Here is a 21,633-nt window from a genome sequence, read left to right as displayed (position 1 = left end):
AGGGCTGATTTTTTGTAGATATTATCTCCCTATCATGGATAGTATCTCCACAAAAAATCAACTCAATCGGATGTGTCTAGTCTTGTCAAAAGAGTGTTAAAATTCTGGACCGTCAGATAAATTTCTAATTTGAACTCAATTTTTAGTAGGGTTAGACATGTTCAAAGGAGCTGATTTTTTGTGGAGATGATCTCCATGTTGTGGAGATCACATCCCTATAAAATCAGCTTTTAGTTCATTATGTAGGTAGGATTGCGTATGTCAATTCCGTATATCATTTCTGTAAGTCGTCGTAGCCCGCCCGATATATATATTAACTTGTAGGCCCGTGCATACGCACCGGCTTCTTTTGAAAATATTTAGATTTTTTTTAGAAAATTGGGACTACCGTTTTAGTCGCTAATCCGTTTTAATTTTCTAATAAATTGTTTTAAATGAAGTTTTAATTAAATTTTAAAAATCTGTTTTTTCAATTGGGAGAGAGATCCTGTTTTAATAGGAGAATAATTCCCGTTTTAATTAGATATGCTAGATTTTCTCTTTTCAATAGGGAAGAAATTCCTATTTTAATAGGAGAATGATTTCTGCTTTAATTAGAAGTGTTAGAATTTGTTTTAATATGAGGAGACCTCTAATATGAGATGAATTCCCATTGTAAAAAAAAAAAATCTCGTTTTTTAAATAGGAGAGAAATTCCTGTTTTAATAGGAGATGACATGGAATTTTAATAGAGCTCGAAAAATACCCCTTGTGAGAGCTTTAATATTAAGACTAGCTTGTAGGCCCGTGCATACACACCGGCTCTTTTGAAAACATTTATACTTTTTTTAGAAAATTGGGACTACCGTTTTAGTCGCTAACCCGTTTTAATTTTTTAATAAATTGTTTTAAATTAAGTTTTAAAAACCCATTTTTTCAATTGAGAGAGAGATTCTGTTTTAGTAGAAGAATGATTCCCGTTTTAATTAGATATGCTAGATTTTCGCTTAATTTTCAATAAGGGGAGGAATTCTCATTTTAATAGGAGAAGGATTCTCACTTTAATTAAAAGTGTTAGAATTTGTTTTAATAGGAGAAGAATTCTCGTTATAATAGAAAAGAAATTCTCGTTTTTCAAATAGGAGAGAAATTCTCGTTTTAATAGGAGATGACGTGGAATTTTAATAGATCGAGCTCGAAAAATATCCCATGTGGGAGCTTTAATATTAAGACTAGCTTGTAGGCCCGTGCATACGCACCGGCTATTTTGAAAACATTTAGATTTTTTTTAGAAAATTAAGGCTACCGTTATAGTCACTAACCCATTTTAATTTTCTAACAAATTGTTTTAAATTAAGTTTTAAAAACCCGTTTTTTCAATTGGGAGTGAAATTCTATTTTAATAGGAGAATAATTCCAGTTTTAATTAGATATGCTAGATTTTCCTTTAATTTTCAATAGAGATGAATTCCCATTTTAATAGGAGAATGATTCCCACTTTATTTAGAAGTGCTAGAATTTGTTTTAATAGGAGAAGAATTCCCATTATAATAGGAGATGAATTCCCGTTGTAAAAAAAGATTTCTGTTTTTCAAATATGAGAGAAATTCCGATTTTAATAAGAGATGATGTGGAATTTTAATAGAGCTTGAAAACTACCCTCGTGGGAGCTTTAATATTAAGATATAGATATAGATATTACAAGTTTGCCATCAAAACCCAGGCCCAACAACCAATTCAACCGGTCTCGCCATAACAAAACCCTCGGGTCGTTTGAGTGTACACTCAAACAGTCTCACTATGTCGTTTGAGTATACACTCAAATGATATCTTGGTGTCGTTCCATTGTACACCTACGCACGCGGTCCACATAAGTCGTTTGATAATTGGCTCTCTGGTTTCTCCATGGAACGGTCTGCATGTGCCGTTTGAGTGTACACTTGAACGGTACCATCATATCGTTTGGGCATACACTAAAACGACATATTCATATTGTTTGAGTGCACACAAAAGCGGTCTACATATGTCGTTTGAGACAAAGCTCTCGGGTTCTTCCATGGAGCGGTCTGCTCATGTCGTTTGGTATCAGATGCAAGCGGTACCGCTGGGTCGTTTGGGGCTTCTATGGGGCGACATGTGGGAGTCGTTTGGACTAAAATAATTGAGAAGTTCTAAACCAAGGAAATTCCTGATTAATCAATGATTATCCCGATTAACCAATGAAAATTGATTACATAAACACCAATTACACTTTTCTTATAATACAAATCATTAATCTATCATAATTGTACAATAATTTATTTAAACAATGATATACAAAATTGAATTAGTAATGATCAATGATCAACACACCCCAATTGAATTAGCGAAATTGAAATCCGATTAAAAAAATTAGGTTAGGAACAACACAATTAGTTGCACAAACACAATTACATACACTCTTTATCTGTTATGACATAGTATCTATATAATCAAGTTAAAACATGTAATCAAATATGCCAAAATCTAAAATAATGTAATCAAACATGCCAAAATCTGAAATAATAATTTGATTTATATCTAAACTAGTTTGTGTGCACTTGTTATCTAAACTTGTTATTTTTATATATTTTTTCAATTGTGAATCATAAACTAGTTTGGGGTTTGAGGTTTAGGGTTTAGGGTTCAGGGTTTACAAATTTTGTACCAACATATTTCACTCAATTATTCGAAATAATAATTTGTTTTATATCTAAACTTATTATTTTTCATTTTTTTTTTCAATTGTGAATCATAAACTAGTTTGGGGTTTGGGATTTAGGGTTTAGGGTTCAGGGTTTACAAATTTTGTACCAATATTTCACTCAATTATTCGAAATAATAATTTGTTTTATATCTAAACTTGTTATTTTTCATTTTTTTTTTCAATTGTGAATCATAAACTAGTTTGGGATTTGAGTTTTGGGGTTTAGGGTTTAGGATTCGGGTTTTACAAATTTCGTACCAACATATTTCACTCAATTATTTGAAATAATAATTTGTTTTATATCTAAACTTGTTATTTTTCATTTTTTTCTCAACTGTGAATCATAAACTAGTTTGGGGTTTGGGGTTTAGGGTTTACAAATTTCGTACCAACATATTTCACTCAATTATTCGAAATAATAATTTGTTTTATATCTAAACTTGTTAATTTTCATTTTTATTTTCAACTATGAATCATAAACTAGTTTGGGGTTTGGGGTTTAGGGTTTACAAGCATATTTCACTCAATTATTCGAAATATATCAAAATTTCAAATATCTTTACATAGAATACTCAAGTTTCTCATTTACTCCTTATTTTTTTTTTCATACTCAATCAAATACTCAAGTTTCTCATTTACTCCTTACTAATTTCATACTCAATCAAAAACCAATCAAAATTCTAAATGGAACACGAAGATGAAGAAGAACAAATTGAGGTAATGTTTGAGGTGCAACAACAAATTAGAGAAGGAGAAAAGAGAAGAAATGTTAAAGGTGAAGAACAACCAATAGAAGGTGAAGAAGTGGCAATAGAAAATGAAGAAATAGAAGATGTGACTAGTCGAGCAAATGAGACGCCGAGAAATCATCGACGACAATGACAACCAAACCTAAATAATGAGGTAGCACTTGATTAGAATGCATGAATACAAACACTTGATTGATTGAATTAATGAATGAATATACAAGAGAGCATTGATTATAATGAATGCAAAACACTTAATTGATTGATTGAATGAATGAATGCAAAACACTTGAATGAATGAATGAATTAATCAACAACATTTAGAACCCGAGCCTAAACGACACTACTGGATCATTTGGGGACTCTAGTAGCCGACATGGATGAGTTGTTTGGACCCTTTATGGAATGACATGACTGGGTCGTTTAGGACCCTCTATGGAACGACATGACTGGGTCGTTTAGGGACTCTATTGGCTGATGACTGGGTTGTTTAGGGATCCTATTGGCTGATGTGGTTAGTGAGAAGTTCAATTTTTTTTTGGTGACTTTGAAATCCCTCATTACACAAATTGTTTTAGACTCTTGTTTTATTCTATATGTAGGATCCTTTGCCGCGATCCGAGAACCGATCCTCTACAAACTCGAATGACGTGGATTGTCAACCAATTTTAAGTGATACAACAAAAATATTTACTACGGAAGAGGTATGATGGAGTATGCATTGATTTCATTTTTTTTTTAAAATTTTCTAAATGTAATTTTATTAGTGTATTAATAATAGTTGTTATTTTTTTATGTGTTTAGGTCTTTCATACACGTAGTGAGGCAATTGGTTGGGCAACCGCTAGAGGAAAACAAGTTAATGTGGTTGTGGTAATTGAAAAGTCGGAGTATGCTAAAGGAAACCGAGTAGCAAGGTTGAATTTGGCTTGCGAGTGCTTGGGTGTGTATCAGTCACACAAGAAGAAAGGCGAAGGGAGGGCTAATAAGAGAAAATCGGGAAGCAAAAAATCAAGATGTCCATTTAAGTTAAAAGGTGTTTTCTAACGCGGCACTGTCGATAGTTGGAAAATAGAAGTTAGAAATGGTATTCACAACCATGTATTGGTGAAAACCCTTGAAAGACATGCATTTGCTACTCGTCTAACCGTTCCAGAGTTCGAGTACTTGTTAAAGATGAGTAAGTGTGGAATAAAGCCTAAACAAATTTTGGATTCCATCAAGAATAGGTATCATGAAAATATATCTAGTATATCCCAAGTCTATACAACAAGGCAGAAAGTGAGGAGATTGGATATGAACGGTCTCACACAATTGCAGAGATTGCGTGGTTGTTAGCAAATTAAAAGAACATTATTTTGAGGAGTTGAGAGAGGATGAGAATATCGAGGAGATAACGGGGTTGTTATGGGCCCATCCAGAAGGCGTTAAGTTGACTCAAACTTTTCTAACAGTTTCCATGTTAGACGCTATCTACAAAACTAACAGGCATCGGTGGCCTTTCGTACATTTTGTTGGGGTGAGTTCAACGTGGAAGTCTTTCATCGTGTGTCAGGTGCTGCTTCAGTCTCAAACAACAATCGATTATGAGTGGGCCCTGTGTCAGTTTAGTGGCTTGCTTGGTGACAAAAGCCCATCCGTGATCGTGTCTGACATGGACTTGGCCTTGATAAGTGCTGCTGATAAAGTTTTCCCTAACGCACACAAGCATCTATGTAGATGACATATCGCTACGTGCGTCTTTTCAAAATGTTACAATATTTTTCCAAGGACAAAACTTGTAGAGAAGGCCCAGTTCTCGTGGAACACTGTAGTCAAATCGAAGACAGATGTTATTTTCCAGCATAGATGGGATGTTTTGGAAAAATATTATAGAGTTGAGTATTCCTATTTTGTTAGTTATTTGTGAGAGACTTAGTTTCCTCACAGGGATCAATTCGTATGTTGTTGGTCTGACCAACACATTCACTTTGGCTACAGTCATGGTCGTCTAATTTGGTGTTGGAGGATCTGTATGTATAAATTGCACATGACCCAACTGATCGACGCATGACCCTTGCAATATCGTAAATCTCCACAATGTCAAAAAAGCATATCACTTCCTCAAAAAAGGCAATGTTATCGATTGGGCGTGTTGCTCTGACATTATCGTATGGACGCCAGTCAACCTTAAACAAAATAAAATGTGTCTAAGCACATACTCCAATTAATTAATTACTATTTTTTTTTGAAACAAACTGAAATACTTACATTGAACACCATCATATCATCAAGTATCGCTTGATAATACTGCAATGCATGACATATGTTTTCATAGTACAGAGCGGTAACTGTGTGTCTAAGTACACGCGACTCAGACACCTTATACTCCAAGTTTGAGATAGGCCTGAATAACGGGAAGTACTCATAGATCCATGCCTAGATATACACACACACAATTAATATTCTTATAAAAAAAATATAATTACCTACCATTAACATTAAAAAAGAATCTGCAAAATACTTAAGTTTTACCTATAGAAGAGTCAGGAAGCCTGAAACACCTTTCACCTTTGCACACGCGGTAGTCCCAAGTCCTCTATACAAAAAGGCCAAAATTGCTACACCACACACATAATCACTGATCTCATTGAAATTCAGCAACAACCTCAAATAATAAATAGTCACTCTAGTCCCAGACTTGTCGGTGAAGAGGGTACATCAAAGAAAAACATTAGATAAGCTCTTACAGCCCGCTGTTTCTTCGTCAAAGTCGACACCTTCCTCTTTGCCTTCCCATCTTTATCCTTATCGTGGACCTTCCTAGCAAACTGGCTCCGTAGGAATTCTAACCTTACCTTTGAAATGAACCGGTTTGCTTCCATCTACTTTAATCGGAGGCGTGAGATACCCGTGAGCACGATGTAGGAGATTCTCCATTGTTCCGCATTTCAACTCCGTGTTCCCTCAAGATCAAGCTTTCGCCTCTAATCGAGATGCCTAGGATTTGGGAGACATCATCCAAAGTCACAGTCATCTCCCCCCACGACATATGGAAGGTGTTGGTCTTTGGATATGCCACCTCTCCACAAACGCAGAGATCAATGGCAGATCGTGATGCTTGTAATACCCAAATACGAGATCATAAAACCCAGTCTTCTTAAGCTCTCTTTCAAATCTGGGAGAGTTTTTGAACTCGTTCCTGACATCCTATTGGCTTAACTTGGATAGTTGTGGAACACACTTTCAACACTCCTCGCTCCGCCTGAAATAACAAAGACTCAATGAGGAGAAGCAAAACGTTTTGTAAAGTCAAAGGAAAATCAAGATACTAAGTCTATGATAATACCTTCTTATCCCAAACATTGCGAGCCACATGTACCGCATAGTCATATAGAAGCTCTGACTCAGTAGGGCCACCATTATATACACATCATGTGTACTCCAAATCATCTTTGAATTTTCTCACATAATTTCCCACTGGAGGTGGACTTCCACCAGTGCTTCAACTTCCATCAATTCTTCTAAATCATCATCTTCCTCATCACCCTCCTTATCACCAGACTCTTCCTCATCATCATCCCCATCACTTTCAACTACACTTTTCCCACTATTCATTGCTACATTTACATTTACATCTAAATCTTTATCTACATCTAAATCTTCCACATTAATATCACCCTCACTTTCAGTTTCACTATCACTCTCAGTGCACGCTCTCCTTTTTATCTTCTTCTCTTCTTATACATCACCTACACTAGTAGGATCATCCGCTTTTCTATCGCCTCTACGGATTGAAGCTGATGTTCTCAACTTCCTAACTTTCTTCTTCTTAGGCTTAGGCGCATCACTGCAACCCGAAGATGCACCGCCGCCACCAAACAACTTTTGTACACCCTTGAATGTAGATTTAACAACATTCTTGACATTCTTTGATTGAGGACCCATTACTACAAAGAAAAATAAAACAAGTATTAGAGCATTTTTAGGAGAGATACCAAAAAAACACCAAATTTTTTAACCAAACCAAATACCAAACCAAACTTACACCAGCCAATTTCAGGAGCGATATCAAAAAGTTGGCATCAAATGCCGCGGTTTTGGGTAAACTGCGCCATATAGTCCACGTGGCTTTCTCAAAACCGAGCCATAGACGCCTACAACAGAAGCCCAAGCCTAAGTGATTTTCCAAAAACCATGCTATCATATTAAAACCCGTGTTTCTTGCGTGACTCTCTTCATTTTTCATGTTCCCTCTAATCCTAAACTCATCTCCTTAGCAAAAAAAAAAAAAAAAAAAAACTACCGAAACTCTTGAAATTTTTTCAATGAATCATTCATCTTCTTCTGATTCATCGAGCTCGAGCTCTTCAAATGATAACACTGGATTTAAGCATTATAAAAAAGTAGTGGCTATTGCTCTATCTTTGGTCCGACATCATCTGGGTTTATTGCGTTAGCAAGAAGCGGAGAATTCTTATAACCCACATGGTGGTTCGAAGAAAGGAAGAAAATGCAAGAATCGTCAGTGCGAGGGAACACTAGCTCGTATAAATGTTAACTACTTCGGTGCAAATTCTATATTCAATGACCACGACTTTTGACGCCGATTTCGTATGGGTGAGTCATTGTTTATTCATATTTTCAATAATCTTAACCATCATGTACCATATTTTCAACAAAAAGTTAATAATGCGGGTAAGTTTGGGATTCACCCAAAAATTAAAGTAATTGCTGCTATACGAATGCTTGCTTATAGGTCTCCAGCTGATCTAGTAGATGACATGTTACATATTGCTGAGCCAACTGTTCATGAAAACATGTGCTATTTCTGTGATGGAATTATTAGAATTTTTGGAGGTGAATATTTGCGCAAACCAAATGCTGTAGATATTCAGCGTTTGCTTGAAGAGTCTAAGCAACTCGGATGGCCTGGAATGCTAGGAAGCATTGATTGCATGCACTGGCAATGGAAGAATTACTCATCCGCATGGCAAGGGTCTCACACTGGCCATGTGCATAAACCAACAGTGATTATGGAGGCGGTTGCTTCTAGTGACACGTGGATTTGGCATGTGTTTTTTGGAATGGTGTGTTCTCACAATGATCTTAATGTGCTTGACTGCTCACTAATATTTGATGATATAGTCAATGATGAAGCTATTCCTCGTAACTACACTGTGAATGGGCATCATTATGATATGGGTTATTACTTGGCTGAAGGTATATATCCTAATTATGCTACATTGATTCAAACGATTTCTAAGCCGACTGTTGCACAAGATAAATATTTTGCAAAGAAGCAAGAAGCTGCTAGAAAAGACATAGAGCGGGCGTTTGGTATATTGCAGTCGCGTTGGGCTATTTTAGCGAATATGTGCAGGTTATGGTAATTGGAGACTATGGCTACTGTTTTGAAGGCTTGCATCATTTTACACAATGTGATTGTGGAATATGAACGCGAAATGGATATCCCGCAGTATATTCCTGATTATGAAACGCCAAGTAGAGAAGGCGCATCTGAAGAATGTCACTTTGTTCTATCTCTTTGGGCATCTGGCGTCGAGACGGTTTGTTCACAAGTTGTTCATGATAGATTGAAGAATGACTTGGTCGAGCATTTGTGGAGTAGGCGTGGTTGGCGTTGATTTATATTTCTATTTCTATTTGGGCTTCATTTAGACTATGTATTTGTGTTCCAAATTTATTTCTATGTATTTGTGGTTTTATGAAAAGATTTGTGTATATGAGAATTTTGAAAATACAAAGTAGACTCTGCCAAAAAAAAATTAGAATGATAAAAAGTATTAACTTAATTAAGGTAACTCAAATTAAAAGAAAATATTCCAATTAAAGTAAATTATAATTAAAATCAAGATACAAACTCAAATTAAAGTACGTCATAAATTAAAATACATAAGTAGGAAGTAAATCATTTAGACTATATACTACTTTGACTACTACCAGTGATATTGACAAGTCGATTATTCATTTTTTGTAAAAATTTTGCCTTTTTGAGTTGCCAAATTTCGAGCTCATCTTCTGGTAATTCTTCTAATTTCATTCCTAGTATTTTAGCATCAATTTCATCTTTTTAAACTTGGAGCGCATCTTTCTTCAATTGAAGTTTCTCTTTTTATATTTGGAGCTTCCAATCCCTCGCATTTTTCTTCAATTGAAGTTTTTCGGATTCCATCTCGATCATCTTTCTTCAATTGTCTTTGAGCTTCCAATTCATTGCCTTCTTTGGTGGTTTTAGAAAGTTTCACAAGAAAATCATCAAGTTTCTTAGTGGATTCCTCCACTTTAGAATCACCTTCTTCTTTATCTTTTTGCTTTCTTCTCTTTTCTTCTTTCTTTCCAGTAGGCCTATCCGTAGGCCCAACAACTTAGTGTGGATTATAATATATTGGTTGAGTTGTCGCGGTTGATATTGGAACTAATGAACCTCTTTCCCCACTGCTTGATTTCGACTTTTTGGTAGGTCGTATTTCATTTCTCAATTGTAGTATCTTCCATTTGGGTGAGTCTTTCACCATATTATAACATTGCATCAACTTCCAAACCCCATTATGTATCCGATATACACTTATTGCTTCCTCAACCTACAAATTAAGAAAAAACTAAATTAGAATTGAAAAATGTATTTGTGAATCAAAATAACCAATATAAAGTAAATAATACTTACAATCATATTTTCATTATAGCCACTTGGAGGAGATGTTTGAATCTTAGAAAGAATAACATGGAGCTTGTTGATATTAGCTTGAATGAGAGTCTAACGGTGTTTCATGCCCATGAAGTTGCATTCGGTCACTCTTCCTAGATTTGCATGAAATGTATTTAGAATCTTACTCTAAAATTCATTTGACTTTTGCGCATTTCCTACTACACCATCTTGACTAACTTGTAGCTAACTATTGGTAAGAGCAACATCTTTTTCTTGTATCCATGAAGCCCCTCTAGATTTTGTTTGACTAGTCATTGTGGTTTAGAGTAGAGAGTAGAAAGTGGAGAATAGAAGTAAGTGTAAAACCTATTGTGTGAGTGCTTCAATTTATAGTGAAAGAAAAATATAGCCGTTTTTTACCCGTTTTTTAATTTATAGCATGTGGTGCTGTAAAAACCACGCGGTATTCACAAAACCGTGTAATTGAAGCCCACACTCTAGCCCAAGCCCATGCGGTTTTTCCAAAACCGCGATAGAGATTTGATACAGCACCAAAACAAATACCAAATTTTGGCCGATTTGGTATTTGTTTTAGTGTTTGTATCAAAATGTGTCTCTCCTAAAGATGAAAAAACACCAAATTATTGAAGATATGGTGTTTGGTGCTAGGATAATGTCTCTCATAAAGATGCTCTTAGTAACTATAATAAGTTTAATCAAATCTAAATCATATTATAATTTTTAACATTACTATTACAGTTCCAAGACATTCAAAAATTCTAACAAGGATTATTTCGCGATGAAACAAATGCCATAATTGGTATACCACTAAGATTATTAAAACAAAAATCAAACATCATTAAATTTAAATAATTTTCAATAGATAATGGAATCGAACCAAATAAATTGCTACGTTTAATACAAATTAACGTAATCTTAAAACAATTCTTTAACAATGCACGAGGTATACTTCCATAAAACTCATTTCTCGACAAATCAAGTAACCGATGATTCTAAAACTAACCAACAAAATGACTACATATTTTAATAACACAAACACTCAAACCCTACAATCACTCAACTTTAAGTCATTCTAAATGAGAAACTTGAACACTCAACTTCTTACAAACACTACAATCACTACAAACATTCTACAGTCACCTAAGTAGTAATCATGCATTGGGCATAATCACTTTGGATTGCGAATATTCCAACTTCTAATCCTGGGCCCAATTACTCACAACCCATTTTATACGAAGGCCCAAGCCCATACAAGTTCTTTCCAAAGCTTTGAAACAAGTCAAACTCTCCTTAAGCTTCTTCCTCAAAAGTTATTTTTAACGGTTAAAAAATGAAGGTAGTTGGACTAGTTAGTGGCAGGAAAGACAGTTGTTATGCTATGATGAAGTGCCTCGAATATGGCCATGAGGTGTTACAATCTAATTTGATGCCACTCGATGACACTGTCGATGAATTGGATAGCCACATGTATCAAATTGTAAGTTCTTCAATGCATTGTTGAGTTTGCCTAGTTTTTGTTATACAAGTTTGTAGTTATAATAGTTGGTGTCATCACTGTGGGCAAACTTATTGTTGGCAAACTCGAATTATTGGCAAATTGAATAAAATGAATTAAAACGAATAGAATAGAAAACAAACCTGTAGTATTTGGTATTTGATGAGAGCACAAGAGAGAAAACTAACAATGGCGGTTACACAAGAGAACAGACGTGTTTTGATGTAATGACTCACTTTCTTAACAACAAGATACCGGTTAGAAAAGTTGTTCCCGTCATGCCCGTTTTAGGTAGGGGGTGTATTGGGTTTGCTTTGGACTTCGTTGTTGGGCTTGGACTGGAGGCTGCCCAATACAGGACCCCTGAAAAATTGCTTAGCTTTAGTCACTGACTCTTGAAAGAGAAGGAAGGTTTTCCGAAACTACACTTGCAGAATTTGGATGATGATAAAATAAAAAGATAAATTGCAGGATAGCACAATGGTCGAGAAGTGGTTTATCTGTGAAAATTGCATGATCAAATTGTCAATTTTTTCCTTTGATAAGGAAACATTTTATTAACAAATAATAACAATGACAAACCCCAAGTACAGAAGTAGGGGGATACACAACTTTGGGACCCTGATTAAGTGATTCCACAGCCAGGACGAATAAGTTTAAAAAAAAAATCGATAATTAAAAATAAGTTAAATGTACAAACCAGTACATGATCCACATATTATGCAGATATATAGATATATGCATCGTATCCCCTGTTGATATCTCACATACACAAGAAAATTATTGAACAACTAATTCCACATTTTCTTTCACTTTTTCTTTTGAGAGCAGAGCGTGAACCCGATCCTTCTCTGATTTACTCATCAAATCAACGCTGCAATATGTCCACCTGCCAGCTCCACGATACATTTTCACTTTGGAGCTTAAAATCATTCGCTCAAAGCCCAACTGCATTCTTAAGCAAATATATCGCTAACCCCAATGAATTGCATCGGTGTCGAAACCCACTTATTTCAACTTCCTTAAGTTGAGGATAGAGCTGCTCAGTATATTCCCATGTCACTTTACCATAGTGAACCACTCTTTGTAACTGTCACCGAAACAAAGGATATGTCAATTATCATAAAGAAAGATGAAGTTTTGCATTCCACATGCTAGGTGCGTAGAATAGCTTATGCTTTTCGCAACCTATATGGGTAATTCTCCACGGGACCTAAACAATAAGAATTACTAATGCATCCATGGCTTAAATTTAACTCGACTTAAAATGATTTTAAGTTACCAAAAACATACATGTGCATGCTAGCTAAAGATATTACCAAAACCGCCATGCGAAACAATTAAAAATTCAAACTCTTAAAAGTTAAAATGTAAAAAGCTATGAAGCAGATGCTAAAATTAGTCACCATTAATTTCAATTGAAAGGTCTTGAACATTCCTTTGAGGTTGTATCAAAATTGAAATAAAATGACTATGAAATTAAAGTTTTTGGCATTTCAATGTTTTAGAAGTAAGGAAGTAGAAGCTAATGTCATATGTCTGTGTGGCAATGTTTGGATTCCATGTACCCATTGTTTTGTACACATAATTTTACCCATGGTGAAGAGAAGATCTTCCCATAAAACCAGTTCTTAACTTGTCACTATAAAGATCTCATTAAACATTAGCTCATCTGGATATATATAACCTTGTCAAAATTGTATTGCAAAAGTGGAAACTTTTGGACTGGCAGATAAATCATATCCTTAACAATCCTAAACTTGAACACAACTCTTGGACAGGTTAAACATATTCAAATGGGAACATTTCTTTGTTTAGATCATCTCCCACCAAGAAAAAGCGGCCTTCAAGTCATTTCCAAAGACACAATTGTTGTAAAAAAAAACGGTCCGTTGATCAAAACGTAAGAAGCTAGCAACTAGAAGTTTCTATGTAAAAACTTAAGCTGTTTGCACATCAAGGTAATCTTAGTTATTAGTTGTGTTTACTTACAATATACACTGTTTCTGTTATACACTAGGAGATGTACAAATGGACTCTATGGACATTGAAAAAACACATGCACCGCATACACAAGGAAAACGACTGAGAAAATAACACTAAGGGACTCAAGTCGAGTGATAAAAAACAGTGAAGGGAGATTTAGATGACTCACTGCCAGATGAAACTTCTGCAGCTGAGGCGCAGCATTTAGAATGAAAGCAACAGAGAGGAGATTAAAATGGCTTACTAAAAAGACCATCAAATCAAGCTTTATCAGATGGCAGAACCTAGTCAAGTTTGCAGGTATTGGCCTTACCTAAAAGCAGAAGAAGACAAAACAAATGTTACTATCATTCATAAACAGAAAATAGTAAAAGTTAGAGAAGTATTTGTTTTTGCTTATTGCCCACCTTGTTAACAAATAAAACTTGTTTGAGATTCTTAAGCTGAGGAAGATCTTCTGCAGGTTCATTGAAGATTGAATCTCTCATTGATGGATACACAAATACATCCTTGAGGGAGGCAACATCAATTAAATGTAATTTGTTCAACTCACCAAAGAAATCTAGTGTACTGAGATTGATACAAGAAATCAATACAAGAAATCTCAATTTTATTTGCTCGGCCACAATGTTTCAAAAACAATTCCCTTAACCTGAGGTGCCCAGCAATGAAAAAAGTTGCTGGTAGGCTACAATTTTTAAGTTTCAAAAATTCTAGGTTCACACACCCCAAAAGGATGTCACAAAAATCACTCTGATCCAAGGGTACATTATTCAACTGAAGCTTTGTCAAGGAGTTGAAACAGTTTTGCGAAATCGGGAGAAGGCTTCATCATGCATGATTTTAGACTCAAATGCTTTAGCTGAGAAGCTTTACCTTGAGGAAGTAGATGACAAGGGAAACTGTATAGTTCACAACTTTGGGGAACGAATGAAAAGTTTAGATAAAGTTCTTCAGTCTGCTTTCTAACTGCAAAACTCTAAGCAATAACGGACTTTGAAGGAATATATTTTAGGACTTGTGCAGAGCTCCAAACACTGATCCACTGCCCTTACAAATTTTAACTTACCTTCCCATAGATTATTTGAATTTTTAACCCAGTCTGTTCGGTCATAGGTTATTCCAAATATAGATAGTAGATCAAAGTGGAGGTTGGATGGGGCTGTGTATAGAAATCTCCATCTCGGAGACAACACCCTTGCCTTAACAGCATCCCTCATAGTCAAAAGAGAGAGAATAGAAGAGAGGATGTCGGCTGGCAATTCACTAATATGATCCTTTGTTAAAGTATTATCTACCTGACAAAGAGAAGACTGCAGTTTCTTAGCAATATATCAATCTTTCAAGCATTATAGTAAATAATATAGTTCGACTTATCGAGAGAAATCTGATACTGAAATACATATAATCTCAACTTATCCTATCTGATAAAGACCATAGTTCAGCTTACCCTCAAATTGAAGATGAGGCATCTTATGGGCAACTTTAGATACTTATAAGGAATGAGAAATTTAAAGGTTATTGCTCCATATTCGTATAAAAGACTATTGGCATGGAACAAAGGATTACATTCGTTTGTCCGATTTACTGTCTAAAACTCTTAGCAAATCTATACTATGACTCCATATTTCCTGTCTGTCAGTTTCAAGTTTCCTTCTTTAGTTAAGTCCTTAACAAGATGAGTATCTAAATAACCTTTTACTTCATGCTGACTACAGCGCAAAGAACAAAAAAACATGCAGTATGAAGAAAGAAAGATGTTGCCTGGAACCTTATTAGTACCCTATAAGATCTCCCGCCGAAGGGATAAATACCACAAAAGTATAATCATATCCATCCCGCATAAAAAACCCATCATCCCAAAGCATCACAATACCACATGCAAAAAGACTTTAAATTTCTACTTCAATGGAGCAAAGTATGTGCGCTTGCCTCTAAACATCTCTCTTGATCTTCCTCCAAAGTCCCGGAAGTTATTTCCATTGATCTTTACAAAGAGAGTATGGTTCGTGCCAAAACTGGAAATGCAAAAACTAAGACAGAAATCAGTATGATATTTGCATCTCTAATCACATAAAAAGTAAAAGCCTGTAACTCACATAATTAACTTTGTTTTTTTTTTATCTCTTTTTGGAAGCTTTCGATTTTGTCGTTTGAATGGAAGAGTTCGATCGGTTGCTGACTTGCTGGGAATGAAATCAATGAATCAACATCAATATACAATCTTGGGCCAAACCCGAGAGTAGTACAAGTGGGCCGTGGACTCTCCTCACCCAACTTAGAATCCAATAAAAGAGCTCATTGTTTGGGCTTCTAGTTTCGTTTAAGCCCAGCCCAGCCCAGCCATTAGGGCACGACATCATATTCAACGCATTTGGGTTTGATCCGGTTCGGGCTAACATATGTGGGATACGACACCTTAATCAGGGTATTCGGACAGGACTGCAAAATGGTTTCAAGAAAAGTCACGGGATATGCAACACACTCAAGATGTCCTCTTCTCTTTTCTCAAAATGTGCCCTGTCTTGAAAGAAGATAAAATGTGTGGTTAGCCCTAGCCACTAGGACAGGAAATGGAGTGGGTTCGGATCGGATTTTCACTCAAAACTTTTACCATATCCGGATTCGGGTCGGACTTCGGATATCTATATCCACTAAAAACACACAAAAAAATACACTATTTTAATGATTTTCATATATAAATGTAAGATATAAATTATTTTTAGGCATTAAAATATGAATCTTGTTAAAATAGTTCGGGTTTTTTGGATATTCGAGTAGGATAATTTAGATTCATATATAGTTTATTCGGATAAAAATGAATTCGGATATGGGTCGGATTCGGTTGATCCCATACCATTCCCAGCCCTAGTTTGGACTTCTTTATTTATGATGGGTTGATTTTATTTTCTAAAACGTTGGGACATATATTTATGTACTAGAAAGTAGACTCGTGCCAACAATCATAACTATACATATAGACATTTTTTAATAAAGCGTGATTCCTGTTTTCGTCGCTAACCCGTTTTAATTTCCTAACAAATTGTTTTAATAAAGTCTTAAAAACCCGTTTTAATTTCTTGACAAATTGTTTTAATTAAGTTTTAAAAACCTATTTTTTAATTAGGAGAGGGATCCCATTTTAATTTAGAAGTGTGATTCTCATTTTTAATAGGAGAATAATTCACATTTTAATTAGAAGTGCTAGATTTTTTTTTTTTTTTCAATAAGGGAGGAATATAATTTCTATTATAATAGGAGAATGATTCTCATTTAAATTAGAAGTGCTATAATTTTTTTTTTCAATAGGAGAGGAATTCCCGTTTTAATATGATTTGATGACATGAAATTTTGAGAGAGCTAGAAAAATACCCATTGTGAGAGTTTTAATATTAATATTATAAAATAGACCCGTGTATACGACCCGCTCTTTTAAAAACTTGTTCAACAGTTATAACTATATATACATGTGGATTTTTTTTAACAAATCCTGATTTTTGTTTTCGTCGCTAACCCATTTTAATTTCCTAACAAATTGTTTTAATCAAGTCTTAAAACCCGTTTTAATTAAGTTTTAAAAATCTGTTTTTTAATTGGGGCCGGGAGGGATCTCATTTTAATTTAGAAGTGTGATTCCCGTTTTTAATATGAGAGAGATTATCATTTTAATTAGAAGTGCTATATTTATTTTGCAATAAGGGAGGAATAATTCCTATTATAATAGGAGTAGGAGTCTCATTTTAATTAGAAGTGTTAGTATTTTTTTTTTCAATAGGAAAAAAATTTCCATTTTAATAGGAGTTGATGACGTGGAATTTTAATAGAGCTAGAAAAATACTCCTTGTGGGAGCTTTAATATTAACAAAGTTTTTGACCCAGCCATATGGCCGGATTCTTTTTGATAATTTGTGTGTTACACAAAATTTTGATAATTCATGTCTTCATTCCCGTTATGCAAATTTGCAAACATATATTTTGAATATTTATAGATTTTATGCATAATAAGAATATCCTTTTTGAGTAAGCCAAACCGACCTATTTTCTCGAGTAGTAATGCATATTTGAGTAGAAGGGTCTTCTTTAGTTATCGAGAATCAAACATTCAAAAATACTTCTTGACCCATAATTACTAGTACTGCCTATATCCATTATATCTGACTTGAGCCATAATACATTTCAAAATGTGGGGATAATACATGCATGAATTTTGTTTTTCTTAAATTCAATAGTCAAAGCGAGAAATAAGGCATTAATTATACATTCGATCTATTATATTTCAGTTAGACAAATTATTAGCCAATATCATATTGTATGTATTGGATAATCACAACGTAATCTTAAACCAATAAAGTAATTTCTATTATAAAGATATTCATCCATGAGTAATTCATGCATGTAATGAATATGTCAGACGACGATTGAGAAACAAAGCCAAATAAATAACTCGTATAAATTGTTCTACTTATTACATGGAATCCCATAGAATTTTCAAATTACATCAGTAAGAACGAATCTCTCTTTCAGAAAAAACTGAAAAGAAACACAATTTTAAATCTGCTACATCTAACAATTTTCTTATAATTCTGTTTGTGAAATACTTATTACATACACGCCACATGTTCTAATATGAATCCAAATAATGTAACTTAGATTTATTTTATGTGTGTATTGCTTTATTCAAGTAATCTAAAATAGCAAATCAAGGTAAAGAATTTTCATATTGATTACGATATTAATTCTAGAACACTACAACGCCGGCCATAAGCAAACATTGGCTTGCAATTAGTGCTTAGCTACATCATCTGTTATGATTGGAGCTCTTTTGGTAAGAGATTCCTTAAAAGCTAGAGCCGGAAACATATATAAAATTAGAGAACTTGATTTTACATGTTCAATCAATCAACTCGAGAGATAAGTCCAATCAGAAATGAAATAATTAAAACATAGCCATAAATTCGTCATGCAAATACACTCGCTGGAGGAAAGATGGAGTTGGTATTTGGTAGTAAGAAGACTTTTTTTTTCGATGAAGCTTTTCGTTTCCTTGCGAACAATAAGGTTGAGAGAATAGTATTGATCCACGCGGGATAAGTGTGCTTACGTGGAACTCTATTGATTGGAGAATACTCCACTTAAGATAGAGACCATCCAACTCATATGTACTATAAATATTTAAGGCACTGTATATTGTGTTACTCAATGTTTATATTTCTCTTTGAAAAAGCTAACAGAGAAACTCCAATATAGGTTTGATTGTTTAATAAGGAGTTAATAGTATTCAATATTTTGTTTGAATAACTGATATATAGTTCGATCATCTAATGAATTGTAATGAAAAAAAAAATACTCCAACTAATTACACTAATGCAACACATCAGTACACACAATAATGCTTTTTTTTAGGTGAAACGTGTTAATAGGGTTAACACAATAATGGTTACTATCATGGTTTAGTAAGGTTGTTGAGTTGCAAGAGGATTCAACTAAGAACATTATTCCTCAACTTGCTAAAAAAATTAAAAAAACACTAAGAGCAATATTCTTATATATCGAATAATATAACATAAAGACTCACATGCTAATAGGAAATGCATAACATATACATACCTTTATCCCGAAAATTTGTTGCCTATGTTGTAGTAGCTAGAATCAACTACACCAAAGCTCCATCAACACACACTCAGTTTCGGATGTTCATTGCAACACACATGCTAGAAGAAGTTCATGATAGTCGAAACAACTAATGACTTGTAAAACTATGAACGAAGATGTAAGAACACAACAATACGTCTTTAATATTGAATGCAACAACAAAAACTATCATAGTGATCCAGATTTTTAAGGAGAAAGTGTATGGAGACGACCATATAATTTTTTTTTTTGCTAGGGGTAATTGTATTAATAAGAAATTTTTTAAAGTACAAATAATAGATAGGATTGATAGTAAATCACTATCTCAAAGCTCAGTTTACAAATCTATAGTACGTGGTGTTCATATCCTCAATTCTATGCACGAATGCAGGCCTGCCATCCCACCACTTCTTCTCTCCCTTTGCCAAGTGAGCTGCTTCTTTGGAGCAAATGTCCGCATCAAAGTTAACCTCACGCCAAGTGTTAGTCACAATGATCCAGTCCGCGAGCCCTTTCACTTTGTCCCAAGCTGCTCGAATTTGCCAATGTACTTGATCATTCTGAAAAGATTTCACAGCCGCAATAGAGTCGGATTCCACCAAGATATATTTCCATCCCAGTTCCACCGCTTTTGAGATGCCCTCCACTATCGCGAAACTCTCCGCTATAAAGTTTGTGGTAATACCCAGGCCTCCTATATATGCACCAATAACCTTGTCGGTACTGTCTTGAAGAAGCGTGCTCAAACCTGAAATTCCAGGATTACCTCGTGAATAGCCATCAATGTTCACTTTTATCATAGTACTGGGAGGTGCTACCCAATAGCATTCAAGGATGCGTGGAGGCCTCCTTAGCTTGACTGATAACTTCTAGGCCTTCAGAACTTCCAAGTCTCTGGTGGAATTATTCATGTGTTTCTTCGATCGTTCATATGCTCTTTTGACCACTCCTCGAACTTGAAACATGACGGAACTTATACTCGACTTCTTGCTGCCATATAAGACCCCATTTATATTTCTCCAAACAGCAACCAAACATGTGATTGCGGCTGCCTTCCATAGATCCTGTAAGAGAGGGCTACGGTCAAATAATCAATACGTAACTGTAGCAAAAAATCAAATATGTTGTATGCCTCAAATTTTGTAATATGTTGTGTTCAACAAAGAGGACTTCATGATAGTTTTGAAGATATATTCACTTAAGACATGCCTTCACTTAATGCAATTAATTGAACTCTTGTTATTTCCAATACATACAAAGATGTACGCTAAACTTACCGAGGAAGAAATCCATTAATTTTGTGGTGGAGTTCTTCACATTGTTTGGGCATATATCAATCTATTTTTTGGGGCAATCGTACGTGTGCCTAAATTGATCAAATTTATTCACAAAGCGCTAATTGTGACCTGATTCTTTTTCTAGTGCTTCCCCTCTTACTCTCTTTAGGGTTTCCCTCTTTTTATACTTTTCCTCCATTTATACTTGGTTTCCTTCCATCCATCTGTTATGATGAACCCACGTGTCCTCTCTGACTTTGCACACCTGTCCCTCGCCTTTTGCGCTCTCCTCTCTAGTTTTGCTTCATGCTTGCTGCCTACTCCCAGTCCGCGATGATCCATCAGTCCATGGGCTCTTCCAAACATTTGGGGTCCATTAATCCCAAATCGGTCCATAACAGTTGCCCATTCTTAGGTGCGTAGACCACTGTTGGGCTGCGGTGCCAACAACACCCGACTGCTCCTACCAAACTAAATGACTTTCTTTTTAATGTTGAAGCTATGTGTCACTTTTTCTTAGGTTGTTTTGAAAAACCCTCTAGGGAACCCCACCGCCTCCATTACCTCTTCACTTTTGCCCTGCTTCTCTCTTCATTCTTTTTTCACCTCTTCACTTTTGCCCTGCTTCTCTCTTCATTCTTTTTTCTCCTCTCAAACTCCATTAAGCCTCTTCAACCTCCGACCTATTTCTGTCTAACAAACCATTGGGTGAACTCTCTTTGTTTTCCGGCATGGGAATGAAGTTTTTCAAGTCTTCTTAGTTGCTCCAAGGTTATATTTGTTCATCTTGCTCCTTTTTCATTGTTTTAATTTAATGTTGCTTCATCTATTTTGTTTTTATCAAAGTATATATCTCTCTCTCCAAATAACTCATTATCCACTAGCTGCCGCCCCTTTAGTATTTGGCTTTGTAGTTGCTATCCGCCGTCTCATTTTTGTCCCTTTGCAATCAATAGGGCTGTTAATTAATTAGTTCATGGCTGACCTTTCACCCCCTTCCCTTTCGAGATCGAACCCATCTACTTCAGACCAATCTGTCATCGAACCACCGGCTGCCACCCTTAGATGGCCTGACCTTGAGGCTGTTTGTGTAGCGTTTGGAATCTCTGACGACGTTGGAGTCG

General features: G+C 35.2%; 1 protein-coding gene and 1 long non-coding RNA gene across 2 annotated transcripts; one reads left to right on the top strand and one right to left on the bottom strand.

The window, feature by feature from the left end:
- Positions 1-8,045: 8,045 nt before the first annotated feature.
- Positions 8,046-8,887, top strand: LOC147513824 (uncharacterized). Its single transcript, XM_086598965.1, has 2 exons — positions 8,046-8,519; positions 8,813-8,887. Exons 1-2 carry the CDS (start codon positions 8,046-8,048, stop codon positions 8,885-8,887), a joined length of 549 nt encoding a protein of 182 aa, XP_086455091.1.
- Positions 8,888-12,380: 3,493 nt separating this feature from the next.
- Positions 12,381-15,782, bottom strand: LOC147513823 (uncharacterized). The gene is made up of 5 exons (XR_015215683.1): positions 15,701-15,782; positions 15,534-15,619; positions 14,009-14,899; positions 13,771-13,914; positions 12,381-12,705 (listed from the first exon to the last, which is right to left on the bottom strand). It is a non-coding gene; the product is annotated as an uncharacterized LOC147513823 (long non-coding RNA).
- Positions 15,783-21,633: the final 5,851 nt, after the last annotated feature.

Source organism: Coptis chinensis, chromosome 3 (genome assembly GCF_015680905.1).
Source record: "Coptis chinensis isolate HL-2020 chromosome 3, ASM1568090v1, whole genome shotgun sequence".
Classification (NCBI taxonomy): Eukaryota; Viridiplantae; Streptophyta; class Magnoliopsida; order Ranunculales; family Ranunculaceae; genus Coptis; species Coptis chinensis.
Note: the sequence above shows the minus strand (reverse complement) of the source record. Positions and strands in the feature narration are given on the sequence as shown.

Excerpts from the sequence above, each read along its gene's own strand:
- LOC147513824 (XM_086598965.1), top strand. The coding sequence starts at position 8,046 with ATGGGTGAGTCATTGTTTATTCATATTTTCAATAATCTTAACCATCAT. Across the intron at positions 8,520-8,812 it reads GGCATGTGTTTTTTGGAATG|GTTATGGTAATTGGAGACTA; the intron begins GTGTGTTCTCAC and ends GAATATGTGCAG.